General features: G+C 54.0%; 1 protein-coding gene across 2 annotated transcripts in view; it reads right to left on the bottom strand.

Annotated features, from left to right (window-relative positions):
- Shank1 (SH3 and multiple ankyrin repeat domains 1) overlaps positions 1-19,443 on the bottom strand; it is a 44,551-nt gene that overhangs the window by 6,144 nt on the left and 18,964 nt on the right. Inside the window, exons 12-22 of one of the 2 annotated variants that reach the window (XM_038313845.1) lie at positions 17,645-17,758; positions 17,433-17,508; positions 16,987-17,013; positions 9,045-9,127; positions 8,674-8,798; positions 8,104-8,239; positions 7,560-7,640; positions 7,023-7,046; positions 6,770-6,838; positions 6,343-6,461; positions 167-263 (exon numbers count right to left, since the gene is read on the bottom strand). In XM_038313845.1, the coding sequence (XP_038169773.1) occupies positions 167-263; positions 6,343-6,461; positions 6,770-6,838; positions 7,023-7,046; positions 7,560-7,640; positions 8,104-8,239; positions 8,674-8,798; positions 9,045-9,127; positions 16,987-17,013; positions 17,433-17,508; positions 17,645-17,758 (951 nt within the window). The remainder of the gene's footprint in view (positions 1-166; positions 264-6,342; positions 6,462-6,769; positions 6,839-7,022; positions 7,047-7,559; positions 7,641-8,103; positions 8,240-8,673; positions 8,799-9,044; positions 9,128-16,986; positions 17,014-17,432; positions 17,509-17,644; positions 17,759-19,443) is intronic. The other variant, XM_038313846.1, reaches the window with a different exon arrangement.

Raw genomic sequence — 19,443 nt, 5'->3', positions numbered from 1 at the left:
TTTCTAGATGCTACCCTTCCCAGGTCACACAGCTGAGAAGCAAACCTCAGATTCATCCAAACCCGACCTCATTTAACCAGGGTCAAATGTGGTGCTAGGACACATCGCCAAACCAAGACAATCCTCTCTTATGCTCCCGGACCACATCCCGTTCTGAGAGACATACCAATAGATTTCTGCCGGAGCATAAGGCCAGGTCCGGGAGGCAGGAAGGAAGGTCGGTCATAACTTGGCTGGGAACGGTGGTGGGGATCAAAGCTCGACTTCAGCATAGCAGTTAGAGGGAGAGAGAGAGAGAGAGAGAGAGAAGAGAGAGTAGAGAGGATCAGTCAGAATTCTCCACACTTGGAGGCTTTTCTCCTCTGAGTCTCTGCACGACAGAAACTTGGTGTGGGGAAGCTGGAGAGCAGTTCCTGAAGAACTTTTCTGGGGTGGCAGTCAGAAAAAAGAAAAGCAAGCATGAGCTGTCCCCCTCAGCCAGCACCACCTGCCGTCATGGCCTGTACCCAGGTCCCAGTGACACTCTTCTGGCCAGTAGCAGCAGACACTTCTCTGGCTTTCTGCCGCTTCTCTTGTCCACCCCTCTCTAGTCTCTTTTCCAGACTTGGCAGAGTCTTTCAAAAAGAAATCAGGGCTGGGGAGATTGCTTAGTCAGTAAAGTACTTTGCCACACATGCAAGCACGAGGCCTTCGGTTCTGATCCCTGGCATCTGCAGCCCAGTCAGACCACAGAAGCACCAAACTGGCCAAACTGACACAGCCACAGTCCTACCTCAGAGCCTACATGAGCTACTCTTCAATTTCAATTCATCATTATCTTAAAGATGTTCGTGCGCGCACATGTGTGTGTGCGTGTGTGGGTGTGTGGTGTCTGTGTATGCATGTGTGTGTGCGTGCGTATGCGGTGTGTGCATGTGTGTGTGCATGTGCAGTATTGTGTGTGCGTGCACACACATGTGTGAGTGTGTGTGGTGGTGTGTGAGTGCACGCGCGCACGTGTACATGCATGTGTACATGCGTGCGCACACGCGCGTGTGTGGTGTGGGCAGGTGCTCACACACTCCTCTGCTCACAGAGGCCAGAAGGGGTACCAGAGCTAGAGTTGCAGATGTGGGGGATGCTGGACTATGTGGGCCTGGGGTCCAAACTCCCATCCTAGTGACAACACAACAAACTCTCAGTCACTGAACCATCTTTCCAGGCCCATTCAGGCCATTAAAGAAAAAATTCTGGGGCTGGAGAGATGGCTCAGAGGTTAAGAGCATTGCTTGTTCTTCCAAAGGTCCTGAGTTCAATTCCCAGCAACCACATGGTGGCTCACAACCATCTGTAATGGGGTCTGGTGCCCTCTTCTGGCCTGCAGGTGTACACACAGACAGAATATTGTATACATAATAAATAAATATTTTAAAAAAATTCTGTCTGTCCGATCCTGTGTCCATCATTCCCTGCGTCATTTCTGACTGTCCATTTACCATTCCATCTATCATTCCATCTATGACTTCCTACCCATCCATCACACTGGCTGTGTTTGAACCCAATGTGATGATGATTCCAAACAAAACATGTGGACTATGTCCATCGTCCTGGAGACCTCAGAGGGCAGTGATGACCTGAGAGACTCAAGGCTCTCCTGGGTCTCAAGCGCACCATCTGGCCTATGGGGTTAGAACTGTCTATTGCTATGTTTGTCTTATTCATTCCACTACCAAGGCTGTCCTGACCGTGAAAGGCCAGCTGTAAATAAACCAGAGAACACAACATGGAGTTCAGTGTGGTGACTTACACTTAACATCCCAGACCTGGAGAGGCAGAAGCAGGAGGATTACCATGAATTCCAGACTAGCCTGGCCTACAAGTGAGTTCCAGGCAGAGTCAGCTACAGCTTAAGACTCTTGTCTCAGAAAAATAACAAACACCCAAGAAAAATGGTTGCCCAGCCCTGGAAAGACAGATGCCCTGAGGAGGGTGCTGTCTCCACAGGGCCCAGGGAACACAGAAACAGGTTAAGTGCCTGGTATCCCAAAAGACCAGCAAAGAGTCTGAGAGTCAGGGAACAGGCTCCTTATAGGGATCCCAGGGACTGGACAAGAGAGGGAGGTGGTGAAAAGGGAGGTTGAGTCACAGCAGAAACAGGAGTATGATGGAATCACGTTAGAGAGCCTGGAACTGAAGAGAACCTGAGGTGATGAGAGCCACAGAGAAGGCTCCAGGGGGAAGAGCAGGCTCCCAAGGGAGCCCAGTCTGAGGAAAGGACACGATCTGCACACCAAGAAAAAATACTCTGGCTTGGAAAAGCTCAGGTCAAAACAATGGGTGAGAGGCTGGGGAGATGCCTCAGCGGGTAAGAACACTTGTTCTGCAATTGGGTCCTGAGTTCGAATCCCCAGTACCTACATAAAACTCTGGGCCTGGCTGCCTGTGCCTGTCATACCAGCACTGGGGCTCAGGTGTGGCGAGGGGGCAAAGATGGATTCCTAGATCTTGACAGACAGCCAATTTAGACAAAACTGTGTGCTTCTCATTCAGTGAGAATCTCTCTCAAAGGAACAAGACAGAGTGATGGAGGGAGGTGCCTGTCCTGCATGGTCTTGGAATGTGCCACACTTGTATGCTGTACACCACACACACACACACACACACACACACACACACACACAAACACCATGCACCCTGCCCACCACCAGCACACATATATGACCCTCACCCCTCACATCATGCACACGCCATACAACACACACTGTACATCACACACCACACACATACATATCACACCCACACCATATACACATACCACATACCATACACATATACCACATACCATACACATATACACACACCATGCACACACACCATAAATACACCACACACACTGTACACATAGACCATGCACATACATATGCCACATACCACATGCCTACACCATATACCTATGCACACCCAATATATAACCTCCCATGCTGCATACACACACCCAATATACATCCACACACATGCTTAAAGAAATACTGGGAAAAAAGCACCGCTGCCTGCTTGGGTTAGCTAAAGAGTGGGACCAGTCTCAACAGACCTCTGCTTTGATTGGATATACATTTCCAAGAGGCCTGAGCAACCGAGTTCAATTCCCTAACATCCGTTTGTCATCTAGAAAACTGAGGTGACCTTCTCTCCTCTCCAAGAAAACTTGTCAGAGAAGACCATGATGAAAAGGTTCACTGAGGGTTCAGGGAAGGTAGATTTAGGGGCCATGTAAGGAAGAGCTTTCTAGACGTCTATCCATACAGAGAAAAGCCCAATCTAGCCTCATCAGTGACCTCCAGATGCAGCAGGAGCCCTCAGCAAACAAGACGGGTGACACCAAAGTCTGTGCGCTCGCACACACATGAGCACATACACAAGAGATGGGCTGGATGTGGACTGAGGCTGTCAGATGACAGTTTGGGATCCTGCGACTCAGAAGGGATGTGCTGGAGTGAGATCAGAGGGTGATGACACCAGGCCTCAGAGGAAGACTGCTGCTTTTGAGAGCCCTGCAGGACAGGAGCTGACCTCATTTGACCCTCCTACAGGTCAGGAAACAAATGCTGGGGATGAGATAGTGTGGTTCAAAGTCACACAGGGAGAATGCACAGCCTGGCTGAAAGAGCTGTGCCCTCTGACTCCCTTCCCGTCTGCCTCCCGTCCCCATCAATTCTCCGCTCCTTTCACACACACTCTTTTCCTGCCTGCCACCTCCTCTCTCTTGGTGCTGCAGCCTGAACACGGGGCCTTGCTCCTGCTGGATGTGCACTTGTCCACCGGCTGCACCCTCAGCTCTCACTGAACACGGGGCCTTGTACCTGCTTGGTGTGAACTTATTCACCGGGGTACCCTCAGCTCTCTTTTTTCCCCTACACTGACTGACCTTGTGCGCCAGGATGGCACAGCAAATCACCCACCCTAACAACTGCAGACCTTTCGGACATTCTAAGAAACCAAGGATGGGCATGACGGGAGGGCGGGGCCTGCAGGACACTCTGCTAGCCAGAGAAGGGCCCACTAGACTGGGAATTTCAGGAGTCTGGCTGCAAAACCTGCTCCCTGCCTCTGAATAAAAGTGCAGGCTCTCTGGGGTTGGAGTGTGTGGTCCGAGGGAACAAATGACAACCTGTCTTCACATCATCCAGTGGAAAACGCAGCCCTTTTCTCCCTTAAAGCTAAGATAGTGAGCCAGTCTTATTGTGATGGCTGGCTGCACCCCACCCCCAGAGTTTGCAGAGATCTCCCCACCCCATCAAGCAGCGGCTCATTTCTATGTATTTATGCTGCTGCAGACTTTCAGCCAAAGCACCTAGGCGCCACAGCACAGCCTCCCTGGGTAACATGCTGGCCAAAAGGCACTGATATTGCTGTGGCAACTAATCTGCTTTATCCTTCGGCTTTCTGAGTTGGTCTCGCTCGGTAGGACAGGCTGGTCCTTAAAACTCATGGCAACCCTCCTGCCTCAGTCTCTGAAATGCTTGGATTATAGGTGTGAGTCACTTTTTCTGACTTCAAAATTCACTTAAAACTTATTTTGAAGGTTGGAGAGGTAGCATTTACAGTACTACAAAGCACCCACCAGTGAGGGGCTGGGGTGTGGCTCAGTAGAGAGTCCCTGCCTAGAATCCCCCAGTGAGGGGCTGGGGTGTGGCTCAGTAGAGTCACTGCCTAGAATCCCCCAGGGAGGGGCTGGGGGTAGCTGAGTGATAAATCTTCTGCCTACAACAGTGGCTCTCAATCTTCCTAACACTGTGACCCTTTAATACAGTTCCTCAAGCTGTGGTGACCCCAACCATAAAATTATTTTCATTTCTACTTCATAAATGTAATTTTGCTACAGTTATGAATGTTATGTAAATATCTGATATGCAGGATATCTGATAAAAGGGATCCTGACTCACACATTGAGAACTGCTGGCCTAGAATCTCCTCGGTGAGGGACCAGGGGCACGGTCCAGTGGTAGAGCCCTTTTCTAGGATCCCCCAGTGAAGGAGCTGAAGGTATGTCTTAATGGTCAAATGCATGAGACCCTAGGTTCAGCCCCATAGAACAGCTATTTTGGGGACTGGCTTTCGTCTATGTCACAGGCTGTCTCTATGAGCATTGCTTTAAGACAGAGATGCAGTAAGCATAGCTGAGGAAGCCCACACCAATCTGCCAAGCAGACCCTGGGCTCACCTGAGGACAGAGTTGTGGCAGGCAGAAGGCATAGGCTAAGAGAGATGCCAGGCAGTGTGGACACACAGGTTTGTCTGGTGTGGCTGTGTTGGTGTAAGAGGGCCAAACCCATGGGGCAGAGCCAGCAGGGCCCGGGAAGAAGAGCCCAGGCTCCACATCTATAGCTCACTAACCACTGCAGCACACCTCACAGGGAGATTCTAAGGCGGGAATGAGGTATCTGTAACTCACTACACCTCACAGGGAGATTCTAAGGCAGGAATGAAGTATCTGTAACGCGCTTTACCTCACAGGGAGATTCTAAGGTGGGATGAAGATCATCTGTACCATGCTAACAGCTGCAGCATACCTCACAGGGAGTTTCTAAGGCGGGAATGAGGTATCTGTGTGGAGCACAGTGTCTGAAATTTGTTGAACAAGTACTTGATACAGACCAGCCTTTATCTGTGGGGAAGGGCAGGTGGAGAGCCATTGTTCACAGTGTGTATGCATGTGTGTGTATATGTGTGTGCACACCTGCGTGTCTGTGTCCATGTGTCTGCATGTGGAGTGTGCTGTGCCCTGGGCAGGCAGGAGAGGGCATCAGAGCTCCTGGAGCTGGGATCATAGGCAGTTGTCAGCGGCCCCAGGGGGTTCTGGGAACTGAACACCAGCCTTCTGCAAGAACAATGTATACTCTCAACCCCTGAGCTGTCTCTCCAGTCCCGGCATCAATATTTTAATAGCCATCTAACATCTCTTGAGCATCTAGGATTATGATGAGGATATATTACTATGACATCAATTTCTTAATTTTTTTTTTGATCGGGAGACAAGATTTCCCTATGCAGCTCAGGCTGGTCTCAAACTTACAGCAACCCCCCTGACTCAGTTTCTCAGGATCTGGGATGATGGGCAGGAACCATCATGCTACATCTCTATAGCATTACTTTGTCTTAGGTGAGGTCCCTAAAATGGGAAGGAAAGGGCAGATGAGACTTAACATGAGAAGTGGAACGGTCAAGAACGGAGGGAGATGAGAGAGGAGGAAGGAAGTGTAGTACTTCTCAAGACGAGTGTGGAGCTCAGATGAAGAAGACACTTGGGCGTCTTCAAACCTGCACGCAAGCCCCTCAGTTTCCTTCTCGCACCAGGGTACCTACCTCAGTGGCAAAGAAGCCTTTGGGCCGGTGCTTGCCCAGGGACGCAAGGCCTCCAGGCCCAGGACTCTCGCTTGCACTGATGGTCTGCTGAGCAGCGGCCAAGATCTCATCCAGCTTGTCTGTGGGGAGTGAAGACAGTCAAAGAGACAATGCAGGTGGCCTACCACAGAGACTGGGCCGCCTCGGGGCTCATGTGGTCCTAGTTCTGTCTCTGGGAACACCTCCCAGTCCAGCAGGCAGGGCCCAGCTATGACAAGGCACAGGAGAGTGGGTAACACAATGATGGAACCGGGTTTCCAGGGCCCCAAGTGCTTAGCTCCCGGGTGTCTGAGGGGCACACAGGGAGGAGGAGGGCAGGAATGCATGCAGCATTCTCAAAGGCTGGGAGAGGGATTTGGCATCAGGGAGCCATGCTGTGACATCTTACTGAGTGCCATCTGATACACAGTCCGTTTTTTCTCCATGCTGGGCACTGGTGCCGGCTGTTGTTCATATTCTGTGGGCAAAGGAGAGGGATGAAGCTCCAGGGTACCCCTGTAGAGGGCATGGCCAGTGGGTGTGGACCAGCAGGTGTGGCCAGCACAAGGTGGGGGCAGTGAGGGGCTGGGGTCAAGGGAAGGGTAAATCCGCCGCTGGGGTCAGGAGACTGGGACCCTCCCACCAGACCTGAGCCCACTCACCAATTTTCTTCTTCCAGGGGGAGACTAGCCCAGGGGTAGACAGCAGAGGAGCCAAGAGTTAGGACATCACGGGGAGGTGAGGGACCCCTCTTTGGAATGCCCACCTCCCTAGGGACCCGGGTAGCGGAATAGTCAGTCATCTGCCCAACTGGCCCCAGGTCAGAGGAAAATGAGACCCGCCCCAGGTCATGATATTCTGCCTGCTAGGAGTCGCTAACCTTCCTCTGTTGGTGGAAAGAGCCAGTAGAAGAAGGGGTAGGGGACAAAAGGAGAGTGACCCATGGTAGGGGGACACATACAGACCCCAGAGACCCGGGACAGAGAAACAGAGATACAAGAGGGCAGAGGGGAGACTCAAAAACTCCCCAGTGACACACAGGCAGGCCACAGAACCTGGCCCAAGGACATGGAGGGGGGGCGGGACAGGAGGAGGACGAGGACCCCTCGTGACTAACAACACTGACAAAGTCAAGGGTGGTCCAGCCCCTTGCCCCTGGCCGCCCCTGGCCCTCAGCCCCGGCAGCCCCACAGGCTCACCCATTTCCTCCAGCTCTGAGGTCATAGACTTGGAACGCAGGGAGATGGCTGGGGGCGGGAGCCGCTTAGCCTGCTGGGATGCTGGAAAGGTGGGGGTGGGCGGGAGGTGTCAGTGTTGCAGGAGAAGACCCCTCAACACCCATTCCTTCCACTGTGCTTCCAGAACTCTGAGAACAGCACCCCAGCACGCTGAGCCCTCTCCGCCTCAGTTTCTCCCCAGAAAGGTTATGAACAGGCAGGCCTTGAGGGGGAAGGAGAGCCTTGTGGGGGGTTGAGGAGTGACCCTAAGAGTCTTAATTTGGTGGCTGGAGACTCCCCTTTATTTTGATACAAAGTATCACGTAGCCTAGACTAACTGAAACTCATTAAATAGCCCAGGATGGCCTCTGCCTTCTGATCCTCCTGCCTTTACCTCCCGAGTGCTGAGATTGCAGGTGGGCACCATGATGTCCCTCCCTGCAGCCTTGGGGCTGGAGCCCAGGGCTCTGTGTGTGCCAGGCCAGCTCTCCATGACACAGCTAAGGTGACAGCAGTGAAGAAGTACCTTTCTTGTGGACAGCCTCGTCCATGTCTGGGTGTCTGGTCACCATCACCACCTTGACCATCAGCGTGTTGCCTCCCTGGCGGATCATGTTGACTACCTGACGGTGGCCAACCTTCACTACGTTCTGTCCATTCACCTGGGTGGTGAAGGAGAGGGTAGAAGACCTTCAGCTCCTGAGTGCCCGACAGAGTGACCTTCTACCCCACCCTTCCATGGCTCCCTATAATTCCCGTGTCCCCAGGAATGGGGTGACCCGCACACCCTTCATGTCCCTGTACTACATATGTTGGGGGACAATTCTATGCTACTTTATTTTTATTTTTTAGGTACAGTTTTACTCTGTGTCCCAGGCTGACCTGGAACTCACTAGGTAGCCTAGGCTGGCCTTGAAATAGTGGTAGTGGCAGCTTTCCTGAGATGGCTAGCTGGAATGACAGGTTTGAGCCACCACACCTTTCAATGGTCCAGGAAGAGTTGCTGAACAGCATGGTTCCATAGACTGAATGTGGTGAGCAGGTGACCAGAGTTTGTCCCCAGGGTCCCCAGAAGGACAGTGTGACTGGGGCTCACCTCGATGAGGAAGTCTCCCATTCGTAGTCCAGCCCGCCATGCCACGCCACCCTCGTCCACAGACTCGAGGTACTGCAGCGCCGGGAAGGCCGGGGTGGGGGTGAATTCCTCGATGGGGGTCTGCGCTGCAGACGGGGAGGAGCCGGCGGGGTCGGAGGGGAGGGGGTGGAGAGGCCGAGCAGGGGATGGGGCTCAGACCAAGTCACAGTGGACTCACTGGAGCTGAGGGACCAGCACCCCAGGGTGGGGTAATGGGTGGGCTTAAGGGTGTGTGTGTAGGGGGGGTCCCTTCTCTTTTTCCATCCTCCCTATCCAAGCCCTACTTCTTGGGTCAGAGAGGATCTCCCATCCCCTCCCCGGCCAGCACTCACCCTTGGCCCCCCGTAGCACGAACCCGAACCCCTCACTGTCCTTCTTCTGCAGTAAGACTGTCTTCTCCTTGATGATGTAATCACTGGCAGGAGGCAGGAGGAAGGGATGGGGGGTGGAGAAGGACTCATGAGGCACAGAGTTGGTGCCCCACCCAGTCACAGGGTGCCCCAGGCTCTGCATGGAGACCATTCACTGCAGTTCCCCATTCCCATCCAGTCTGTACTTATGCTCCAGACACCCCCTCAAAGCCCGGGGTGCTCCGGTTTCCACCCACTCTTTCCTCATTCATCCTTCCATGAATCCATCCACCCATCCACTCAGCAGAGCTGTTACCGAGCCCACAGCGCACCAGGCACCGAGTGGGGTGGGCAGAAGAGGCTGTGAATGATTGCAGCCCTGAATGGGTGCTGGCTGGCAGTGTCCTGTCTGTGACCTTGAACCTGTGACTTTAACCTTCTGTGCTTCAGCCTGGCTGAGGAGACTGTGAGACATCCAGAAGTCGTACTCCATGCACAGGGTAGGGCACAGGGCCCACACCATGTCGTAGGCCAAGGTGCTAAGCCAAGCGGGCGAATGTACTAACACACCTCATCTCCTTTACTACAGGAAGACCTCCAGAGGACCAATCGAAACAATGTTTACTTTGCCCTGTCCAGTATGGCAGCCTCAGTTACGGCGGTGACCACCATGTGGTGTCCCTGACCACACAGAATGGACCGTGCTGACTGCTGAATCCCTTGGTAAGTGTCCAGTGTGTCACACATAGGCTGTCAGTACACTCTGGTCACACACCAACTACGTCTTGATGATGCAAGCCTGTCATCCCAGCTACTGGGGGAGGCTGCTGAGAAAGGAGGAGCAAAAGCTCAAGATCAGCCCGAGGAACTTAGTGAGGCTCTGCCTGAAGACATCGTGTGAAAAGAGAGCTAGGGGTGTGGCTCAGAGCTAGAGCGTCTGCCTAGAATCCCCCAGTGAACATTTGCTAGGGTATGTATCAATGGTAGAGCACCTGCTTAGCATGCACAAAGGCCCTGGGTTCCATCTCCAGTACTGGAAAAAGTAAACACCAACTCCCCCGAATATGGTGTTAATTCTAAAGCCATACATCTCACCAGGACATCTTAGTAGGATACAAACACAGGAAACAGATAAAATTCCAATCATAGCACCCGTTTTCATGCGTCCTCAGATTGGCTGCAGCACAGCCACTGCACCCCACTCCACGCTCTCCCCGCCTGCTCATCCCAGAACTGCTCAACCTCAAGCCCATTGCTCTCAGAACACTCCAGAACACATGCACTGCAGTGCCTCAGCCTTTGTTAGCATCTAGAACCCAGGGCCAGCGCCGCGCTCCCTCTCTCTGCTGTGGCAATGCTCAGGCACCTCCCCCCCACACACACCAAATCTCAGCTAGATCTGTGTGGCTCTAAGCCACTCCAATAATATCCATGCGGGTTCCCCAATTACCTACCCCCACATATTCAGCTAACAGCCCTCCACAAGTACTCCAGTATATTTCAGTGACACCCCCACACATCCCAGTATGCCCTGATTTTGACTCCCCTCACTTTGATATCAGTGTATTCCCATCACACACCCTCTGAGTACCTCCCAGCACATGGGGATAACACCTAACTGCATGCCTACTGTATTCTAGTGCTACCCTCTGTGAGCTCCCATGACCCCCACAGCGTCCACGGAAAATCCCATGCTCCTGTACATCAGCGGGTGGTCTGCACATGACTGTGTGCTGCCTCCTTCTCTGTCCTGCTTAATGGGCACCACATCACACATGCACACAGGGGCATACCCCAGCCATTGTGCTTCCCCAGAGGCCAACAAGCCTGTCCAAAGGCTCCTGCCTCCTCCCCCACAGCCCTCCCCTCCCCCTTCCCAGCAGTCTTTGCAGCTGTATGAAGCAGGTGTTCGAAGAAGATTGAAGGGTTGAAGAAAGGGGAGGGGTGGGGGATGAGAGAAATGGGTATAAGGAAGCTAGAAGAGTGAGGGCAATGGACAGTCTGGGGACAATTCAAAGGTCAGGGCAGTTTGGCTCTTATTGTATTCTGTGGCAGTCTCATTCCGACACAGGGTGACAACCTCTTCTAAGCCCTTATGTCCTTGCTACTCTGACACTCTCTCCACATGCCAAGAATCTCCCCATGAGGCAACAATGCCCTTCATGCTGCCCCTTTACACCTCGCCAAGACAAAGTCACCTTCAGTCATTCATGCATGCCTGCCACCTTCACCTTTCCCAATTCTCTCTCTCTCTCTCTCTCTCTCTCTCTCTCTCTCTCTCTCTCTCTCTCTCTCTCTCTCTCTCTCTCTCTCTCCAGCCCAGTCTAGTCTACAGCTCACACCAATCCTCCTGTTTTAGCCTCCCTAGTGTTGTGGTGACGTATGTTAGCCAACACATCCAACTCTGCAATCTCTTTCAGCCCCAGCTCGACACATAAACCCCCTCCCACACCCTGTTCCCAGACATGAGCCTCTTGTTCACATGCCAAGGCCACGGCTCACCACAGACCAGGCAACACTGAAAACCCTTCACAACAGACGGACTGGGTATCTCCTCACAGCCAGTCCACGAAGAAGACTTAAATACTACTAAGTTCCACTTTATAGGCAAGGAAGTAAGTCACAGAAAGGTTAAGAAACTCTCCAGAGACCACAGTAACACCGTGTGCTTGTTTTCCATTCAGAGCCTCACTGTATAGCCCTGGCTGTCCTGGAACTCACTCTGAAGACCAGGCTGACCTCAAACTCACAGGGATCTGCCTGCCTCTGCCTCCCAAGTGCTAGGAATTTAAGGTGTGTACCATTATACCTAGCTGACAAGAAATCTTCAATACATAAAAGAATGTTCGGGTGACCGCAGTTAGAATTTCTTTCATGTCACACCACCCAAACACTTCAGACACACATTTCTAAAACTGATCAGGTGATCTTTACGCTGGCTGGCCTTAGGTCAACTTGACACACAAACTAGAGCTATCTGAGAGGAGGGATCCTTAACTGAGAAAATGCCTCCATAGGATGGGCTGTACGGCATTTTCTTAGAGACTGATGGGGGAGGGCCCAGCCCATTATGGGCGGTGCCATAGCTGAGCTGGAAGTCCTGGGTTCTATAAGAAAGCAGACTGAGCACGCCATGGGAAGCAAGCCAGTAAGCACGTCTCCATGGCCTCTGCATCAGCTTCTGTCTCCAGGATTCTTCTCTGGTTGAGTTCTCGTCTGGACTTCCTTATGATGAATAGTGATATGGAAGTATAAACCAAATAAACCCTTTCCTCCTCAACCTGCTTTTCGGCCATGGTGTTTGTTTCAGCAATAGAAACCCTAACTAAGACAGCCCCAGACTGTTCCTCCAGCCTCTGGGGTTTATCCCAACTTCAGCCAGTTACACAAGCAATACATTATGAACCATGCATGGCCAACCACTTTTTAGGTTATTAATGTTTAAGTCACTACAACATTCCTGAGTGGGGTTGATTGTGAGTATTCCCATGTTTAAATCTATGTAAACTGAGGCACAGAGGAAGGGCCTGCTCAAGATCACACCAGCTAGAATGGTCAAGACCACAAGTTAGGTTTCCTGAAAGCCACACATCCCAGTAGCACCCAATTCTCTCCATTCCCACAGCACTCCCATCTGTTCCTCCCCTGCACATGGACCCCAGCATGCTGCAGAAGTCTCTCTGTACCCCGTGCCAGATGTGTGCCCCGTGCCAGATGTGGTACCTGCTTTACTGCCTCTCAGTCTCAGTTGTCTCCATCCTTCCTCCCTGTGAGCCTCCTTCCTCTTCTAAACCTCACTCTGCACCATCCTGTATCCTCATGTTTTCCCAAACTACTTCATCAGACAGCCAGTCTGATGGTGTCCTTAGGATATACCAGGAAATCACCCCTGCTCCTGGTCACTCTGCTCATCCCTTCTTCCAAAGGTCCTCTTTGTATTTCTACCATCTCCTCACCCCTGTCTGTCTCATCTCCAAAATTCTTGGGCCTCAGCCCCCCACATTCTCTTGCCTCCTGTATAGAGAAGCTCATGGTGCCCCCCAGCCCCCACATTCCTTTCACACTGCCTGCCCGCCATCCATGGAAAGCTCTTTCTCCTTTGGGTATCCACAGCTTGCCCTGCGGACTAGGCTGGTTTTTCCAGCAGCCGCTTTTGCTCACATTCCCTGCAAACTCCAGGCTCTGGTGCCCGGTCCCCGCCCCCAAATCCTCTTCCTACCGCCTGTCTCCCATTCTCATCTCGGCACTTTTCTTGGCACTCAGCACCCCCAAACCAGTACCCAAACCCTTTCCAGTACCCACACATCTTTTTCCCCTCTGTCCAGCAAACCCGCACTCCCCCCCCCGCACCCCCCTTCCAGTGCACACACAGCACCACCGTATGTGGTGCGGACTACCTGCCCATCAGGACCTGGCACCACGTCCTTCCCCAGGCCATCCCTCCGTTTCCCAGAGAAGGTCTGGTTCCCTCATGGAGACTGCGGCGCGACTGCTCCCCACCCCCACCCCAGGTCCTTCTTGCCCACTCAGGATGCAACAGCCTGGAGCAGGCTGCCATCCACAGTGTTCCCTCAGGTCCTCAGTTCCCTCCCTGTGTTCCCATCTCGGCAGGCCTCTCCACGGCCTGCACAGGGCCCCCGCATGCAAGGAAGTCGGCCCCTGTCCCCATGCTGAGAGCAGCACACAGGCAGGTGCCAGAGCCCCATGCAGAAGCTTGGCGAGGTTCAGCCCACGTGCCCCCATCCACGCAGAGGGTAGAACCTTCGGCTCCAGGGTCGTCCCTCCCCATGCACAGACTCCTGGGGGGCAAGGAGCAGCGTACGTGGGGACAGAAACACAAGAGCAAACTGATGAGGGGGTGCGGGGGGGAGGAGGGGGCAAGCCAAGGCGGAGGAGGTTGGGTGTTGGGAAATACAGCCGCAGTCTCTGGGACAGATTCTCTCTCTCTCGCTCTCTCTCTCTCTCTCTCTCTCTCTCTCTCCCTCTCTCTCCCACACACACACACACACACACACACACACACACACGTGTGCGCGCACGCATACATACGCACACAGTCCCCAGACAGCCTCGCTATGGTTCTAAGTCACACAGAGACAGACACCCCCCACGCAGGGACACACAGATGGACATAGGTGGGGGGTGGGCTTGGAGCCCACAACCTCTCCATTTCTGTCTGTCCCTCACACACGCAGGCCGTCATAGGCACACACATCATTGACACACGCACAGCCGCACAGTGACACGCAGCGGAAAAGAGGAGGGGAGGGAAGGCCGGGGGCGGGATGCCTGTGTGATGGAGGTGTGTGGGGGGGACCGACTGTGAATGGGAGACAGGGGTATGAATGGGGGGGGGGGACTTGCTGACTCTAGGAAGAGGGGCGGGGATGCGGAAGATTGGAGGGATAGGAGGCCTGGGGTATCTGGGGGGGAAAACCCGGGGGAAGGACTCCTTAGAGTAGGGGAGTTAGGGGTGCCAGAAAGGGCAAGAGTGGGTTGCAGAGTCTAGCTATAGTGGGCTCTTTTCATTGGAGGGTGGGCAAAAAGTCTTGGAGAGCACAGGAGGCCCTGGAGCAGCGTCTGAGGCACAGGAAGGAGGGAGGTGGAAGAGAGGCGGGTGCTGAGCTGCTGAGAGAGGGTCTGGGAGGGCTCAGGCCTAAGGAAGGGAGGTTGCGAAGAGGAAAGTGGACAGGTCTGGGGGCCCTGAACGCACTGGGGGTCGTGCCAGGGACGAGCGGGCTGCGCGCCGTTACCTGTAAATGTACCAGACGCTGCGCCGCCGGGGCCCCAGCGCCGGCCAGCTGGAGGAGAGCGCAGGGGGCGGCTGGGGCAGAGCGCCCCCGCCGGGGCCACCCCCGACTGCAGACAAAGCCATCGCCACCGCGGCCCCGGTCCCGGCCCAGGTCCCGATCCGGGCCGCCCCCGCCACCACCGCGGCCGCCGTCGCCGCCGCCGCCGCGTCCCCGTCCCCGCTCGGCTGAACCCCCGTGTCCGGGCCCCCAGGCCCCGCCTCATGCTGACCCGTGCCGGGAGGGGGGAGGGGCCGGGGGAGGGGGCGCGCACCCCCCTTCGGGAGGGCGGGCAGCCCCGGGGGGCTCACATGCTGCGGGGGGCGCGTGGGGGACAGTGAATGGCTGAGGCTCCAGCACCGCGGACAGCTCCGGAGGCGGCCGCGGCCCCGCGTTAACCCCTTGGCGTCCTGCGCCGGGCAGCCAGTGGGGGGGCGGGCGGGGGAGGGTAACGCGGGGGCCCCTTTGGCGGGAGGGGGGAGGGGTAAGGCTCGAGGAGGGGGAGGGAGTCACTTCCGGTTTGTTCCCCCCCCCCGCCCGCTATACCTCCCCCTTTACAGAGTCCTCTCGCGCAGGTGCAGAGAGAGCGAGCCAGAGAGCGGGAGCGCAGGGAGAAGGACGCAGCGCCACACATCATTTAAGACGCCTCGCCACAGCGTGCAGGGACCAGCAGGCAGATAGAACCACTTTCAGGGCAAGGGACACCCAAGGTTGAGAGAGGCCGACCCCTCCCCAAGAGAGGGTTAAACAGCCCATCCTCAGCAGACATACACACAAGTCATCCCCAACATAGTAAGAAAAGGCAGGGTGAGGGGGTGGGGTGAGGTGAGGGACCTAAAACACTCAGCTGGGACCCAGAAGACCGAAACAGAGAGTAGTGAGGGGATACACACACCACAACTCACCAGAACCACGGACCCCCCCCCCACACTTCACCGCCCCTCCCCCAGGCAGGAGGAGAGAGTGTGGCACACCCCACGGGGTAGGTACACAAGCAAGCATGGCCCAGCTCTGGCTGGGATGCTGGGGATCAACAATAAGATGCTGAGGGTGAGCACAGGAGCCAGGTCACTGCAGACTGGGTCAGGAAGAGCAGAGGGAAGGCGTTACTGAAGGGGCACTTGGATCTCAGCCCCAGGAGACGCGGAGAAGGGACAGAGATGGTAAGGCTTCAAGACAGGATATTAGTAAGAAAGGAAGGATGGAGACTGGGGTTGAAAGAGACCCCTCTGCATCAGTCTTTAGAACAAGTGACATTACCCCAAGACCCAGGCCCAGGAGAACCCCCCTCAGAGGCCGACTTGGGGTAGAGGGAGCCTCCATACTCACCCAGTGCCCAGAGCCAGAGACGTACCAGGTGAACAGGCACAAGATGATTCGCCTCAGACCCTGGGGCTCAGAGTGGCTGGCACCCAGCCCCACCTTGTCCCCCACCCATGGTATCATTCCTTTCTCCTCCCGCAACCCAGACCTTTCCCCCACTGGCCAGAACACAGACACAGGTTTGGACACATTTAATGGAGGGATAATGAGAACAGGGAGACCCTTCCCTGGGTTGGGGTGGGATGGGGTGGCAGAGGAGGGTGTCATCTTTCAGACCCTATACTATGCATCTCTTCCCCACAGCAGAGCCCCGTGTCCAGGGAATCACCCCTCCTCTGCCCTTCCCTCCCACAACATTCCAGGTTCTGAATCCAAGAACCAGTCATAGAGGAGGAGACACACACACACACTGGGGCCAGCAAAAGCACACACAGTAACACAGGGTGTATCGAGAGATCTGTCACCTGTTCACGCGTGAGCAGACACATGGACATCTCTGGCAGGGCTTGCTTGCCACAGCCAGAGAAGCGCACATGTGCAAAGCCAGCCACGCAGTCAACACTGACGCCAATGCACCCAAGTGCATTGAGAACTGCAGCGCACGGCCTGGGTTAGGGTATATTCACAGTGATATCCACCTCAGGGCCTTCTGCCTGTACATGCACGTGGATGTGTCATGCACACTGGCAGAGACAGAGAACGTCCACACGCGGGGACTCCTCAGCTCGGGTCATGCACACATACACATTCGCATCCCCCAAATACAAGCACCCCATCCTGGTTCAATCCCCACCCTATCCCGCCCCTCTCACCTCCCTGAGTCAATCCCATCGATCAGACTTCAGAAGCAAGTCAGCCAGCAGCCAAGGAGGGGACAGGTGTCAGTGTGCCCCTCTCTCTGTCCCCACCCAAGGGGTCCTGCTGGTTCCACCCCCCACACACTGTATAACACACAGGTTGTACATATGTCCACAGTATGGGACTGCACACAGATAGGGAAACAGGAAGGAGACCAGGAAGGCTAACTAGCCCCCACACAAGATCCCAGGGCCCCAAGATACCCCAACCCATGTTTTGAGTATCCCCAAACTAGATGGTCTCAGTGGCTGCCAGGGGCAAATTTGGGATTGGGCTGTTCATTAACAGAATTCTGCCTTTTCTGAACTTTCAAGTTGACCAAGATGAGAAAGAGGCCTTAAAGTATGGAGTGTAAAGGGAGCTGGGAGTGGCAGGGACCTAAGGGTGTGAGGACATTTACCTTGGGGCATCGAAGCTGTCGTAGGAGCCCACTGTGTAATGCCTGAAGAGTCTCTTTGCCTTGTCGCTTCGGCTTTCTGCAGGGACAAAATACCGTGGTTCCTGACTGTGTAAACAGCCAAATTAAGCCTACCCCCAGACTCCTTTACCCCATCAGCTGGGGCAGAAGGGGCAGGAAGGTTGTAGGGTATGAGGGAGACCATTCCTGGTTACCTTGTCTTCCTTCCTGGGAGCGATTTGCCACCTCTTCTAGGCAGTCAGAGGGGAACCAGCCAACTCGACCTTTGACCTGGCCTTCCCAGAAGCCTCCTTCCCCGATGCTGAGCACTGGATAGGACAGCGGGGACAGGGGACAGAGGACAGGGGAATGTCTTCAGCTTTCTTCCCTTCTTTTTTTTCTTTCTCCTCTTTTCACCTCCCTCCTAACCCCACTATATTTTTGAGACAAGTTCTCACGTATTCAGGACAGCCTCGAACTCACTGTACAGCGATTGTGACCTTGAATTCCCAATTCTCTTGCCTTAGCCTCCTCAGTGCTAGGATGAGAGGTGTGTACCAGCAAATCCAGTTTATGTAGTGCTGGGGATCGAACCCAGGGCTTTGTGCATGCTAAATCCTCTAGCAACTGGACCCCTTCTTTTTGGCTCCCAACACAATTGGTGGACACTGTCCTGTTATTCTAACACCCAAAGATGCCCTTAAGATATATTTGAGGCATGGGGAGGGAGAGGTGGCTCAGAGGTTGAGAGCACTGACTACTGTTTTTCCAGAGGACCGGGGTTCAATTCCCAGCACCCACAAGGCAGCTCATAACTGTCTGTAACTCCAGTTCCAGAAGCACACAAGTGTTGTACAGACATACATGTGGGAAAAATGATCATAGACATAAAGTATAATAAAAACATTTTAAAAAAATAGCTTGTGCAGGATTTGTGTGAATTCAAGGCTTGCCTGGGCTATATCACAAGACCTTATCAAAATTCAAAACAAAAATTTAGGGGTAAGGGGTGGTGAGATAACTCAGTGGGTAAGATGCTTACTATTCAACCTGAAGGACCAGAGTTTGGATCCATGTTAAAACCACACACAGACCATTAGCACTGCTGTTAGGAAGCAGGAGGGCCACTGGGGCTTACATTCTACTAGCCTAGCTCCAAGAGCAGTGAGAGACCCCACCTTCAAGGATAAAGCAGAGAGCGACTGAGCAGACACCCCGAGCCCGCCTCTGGCCTCTGCACATGTGCACCTGTACACAGTGTGCACATACCATATCACACCCAAAACCCCAGACAGAACAAAGCTAGGATGTGGTACACATCTATAACCCGGAGGGGTTCTCAGAGCCTAGAGAGTTCAAAGCCAGCCTGGGCTACAAGAGACCTTGCCTCAAAACAAAAAACAGAGGGTTCAAGAAATGGGGTGAGCACAATGGAGAACCAAGATGGGGCATTCTTGCATGTGAGCTTTCTGCACCAGAGGAGCATATCAGGTAGGCGTGGGGAACAGACTGGGTTCTGTGGCACGGTCCTCCCTGACTAGAGGCAGGTCCACACTTGGTTCTTGTCCCTTCTAGTTACCATCCACAGCCTACATGGGTGTACCCTTAACCCTCCAAAGTCCTGTAGCTCAGATAGCTGCTCTGAAGATTGCTATGCCCACTCCTACACCTGCATCCCCCTGAAGTCTCTGCCTCTCTTGCCATCCTTCCCTCCCTACCAACAGTTGTAGGCAGTGGTAACTCTCAGTCCTTTGGCAGATCTGCCTGCTCTCATCCTGTTCCCTGTCTGGTGTTGAAGCAGAGAGAGATGGCAAGGAGACTGGGCTCTCACTCCAGGCTAGAACTTGAGAGGGGACACTTTTACTACTATTTTAGTGACAAGGAAGCTCAGAGAGCTAATGCCACTTGCCATCTGCCCAAGGTCATAAGGCTAGTTACCCGTCGTGGCAGAATTGGAACACAAGACTGTGTGGTTGCAAGAATAAAGCTTTGAGTGGCTAGTGTGTGCCTGAAT

The sequence above is a fragment of the Arvicola amphibius genome, chromosome 12 (genome assembly GCF_903992535.2).
Source record: "Arvicola amphibius chromosome 12, mArvAmp1.2, whole genome shotgun sequence".
In the NCBI taxonomy this organism is placed as follows: Eukaryota; Metazoa; Chordata; class Mammalia; order Rodentia; family Cricetidae; genus Arvicola; species Arvicola amphibius.
Note: the sequence above shows the minus strand (reverse complement) of the source record. Positions and strands in the feature narration are given on the sequence as shown.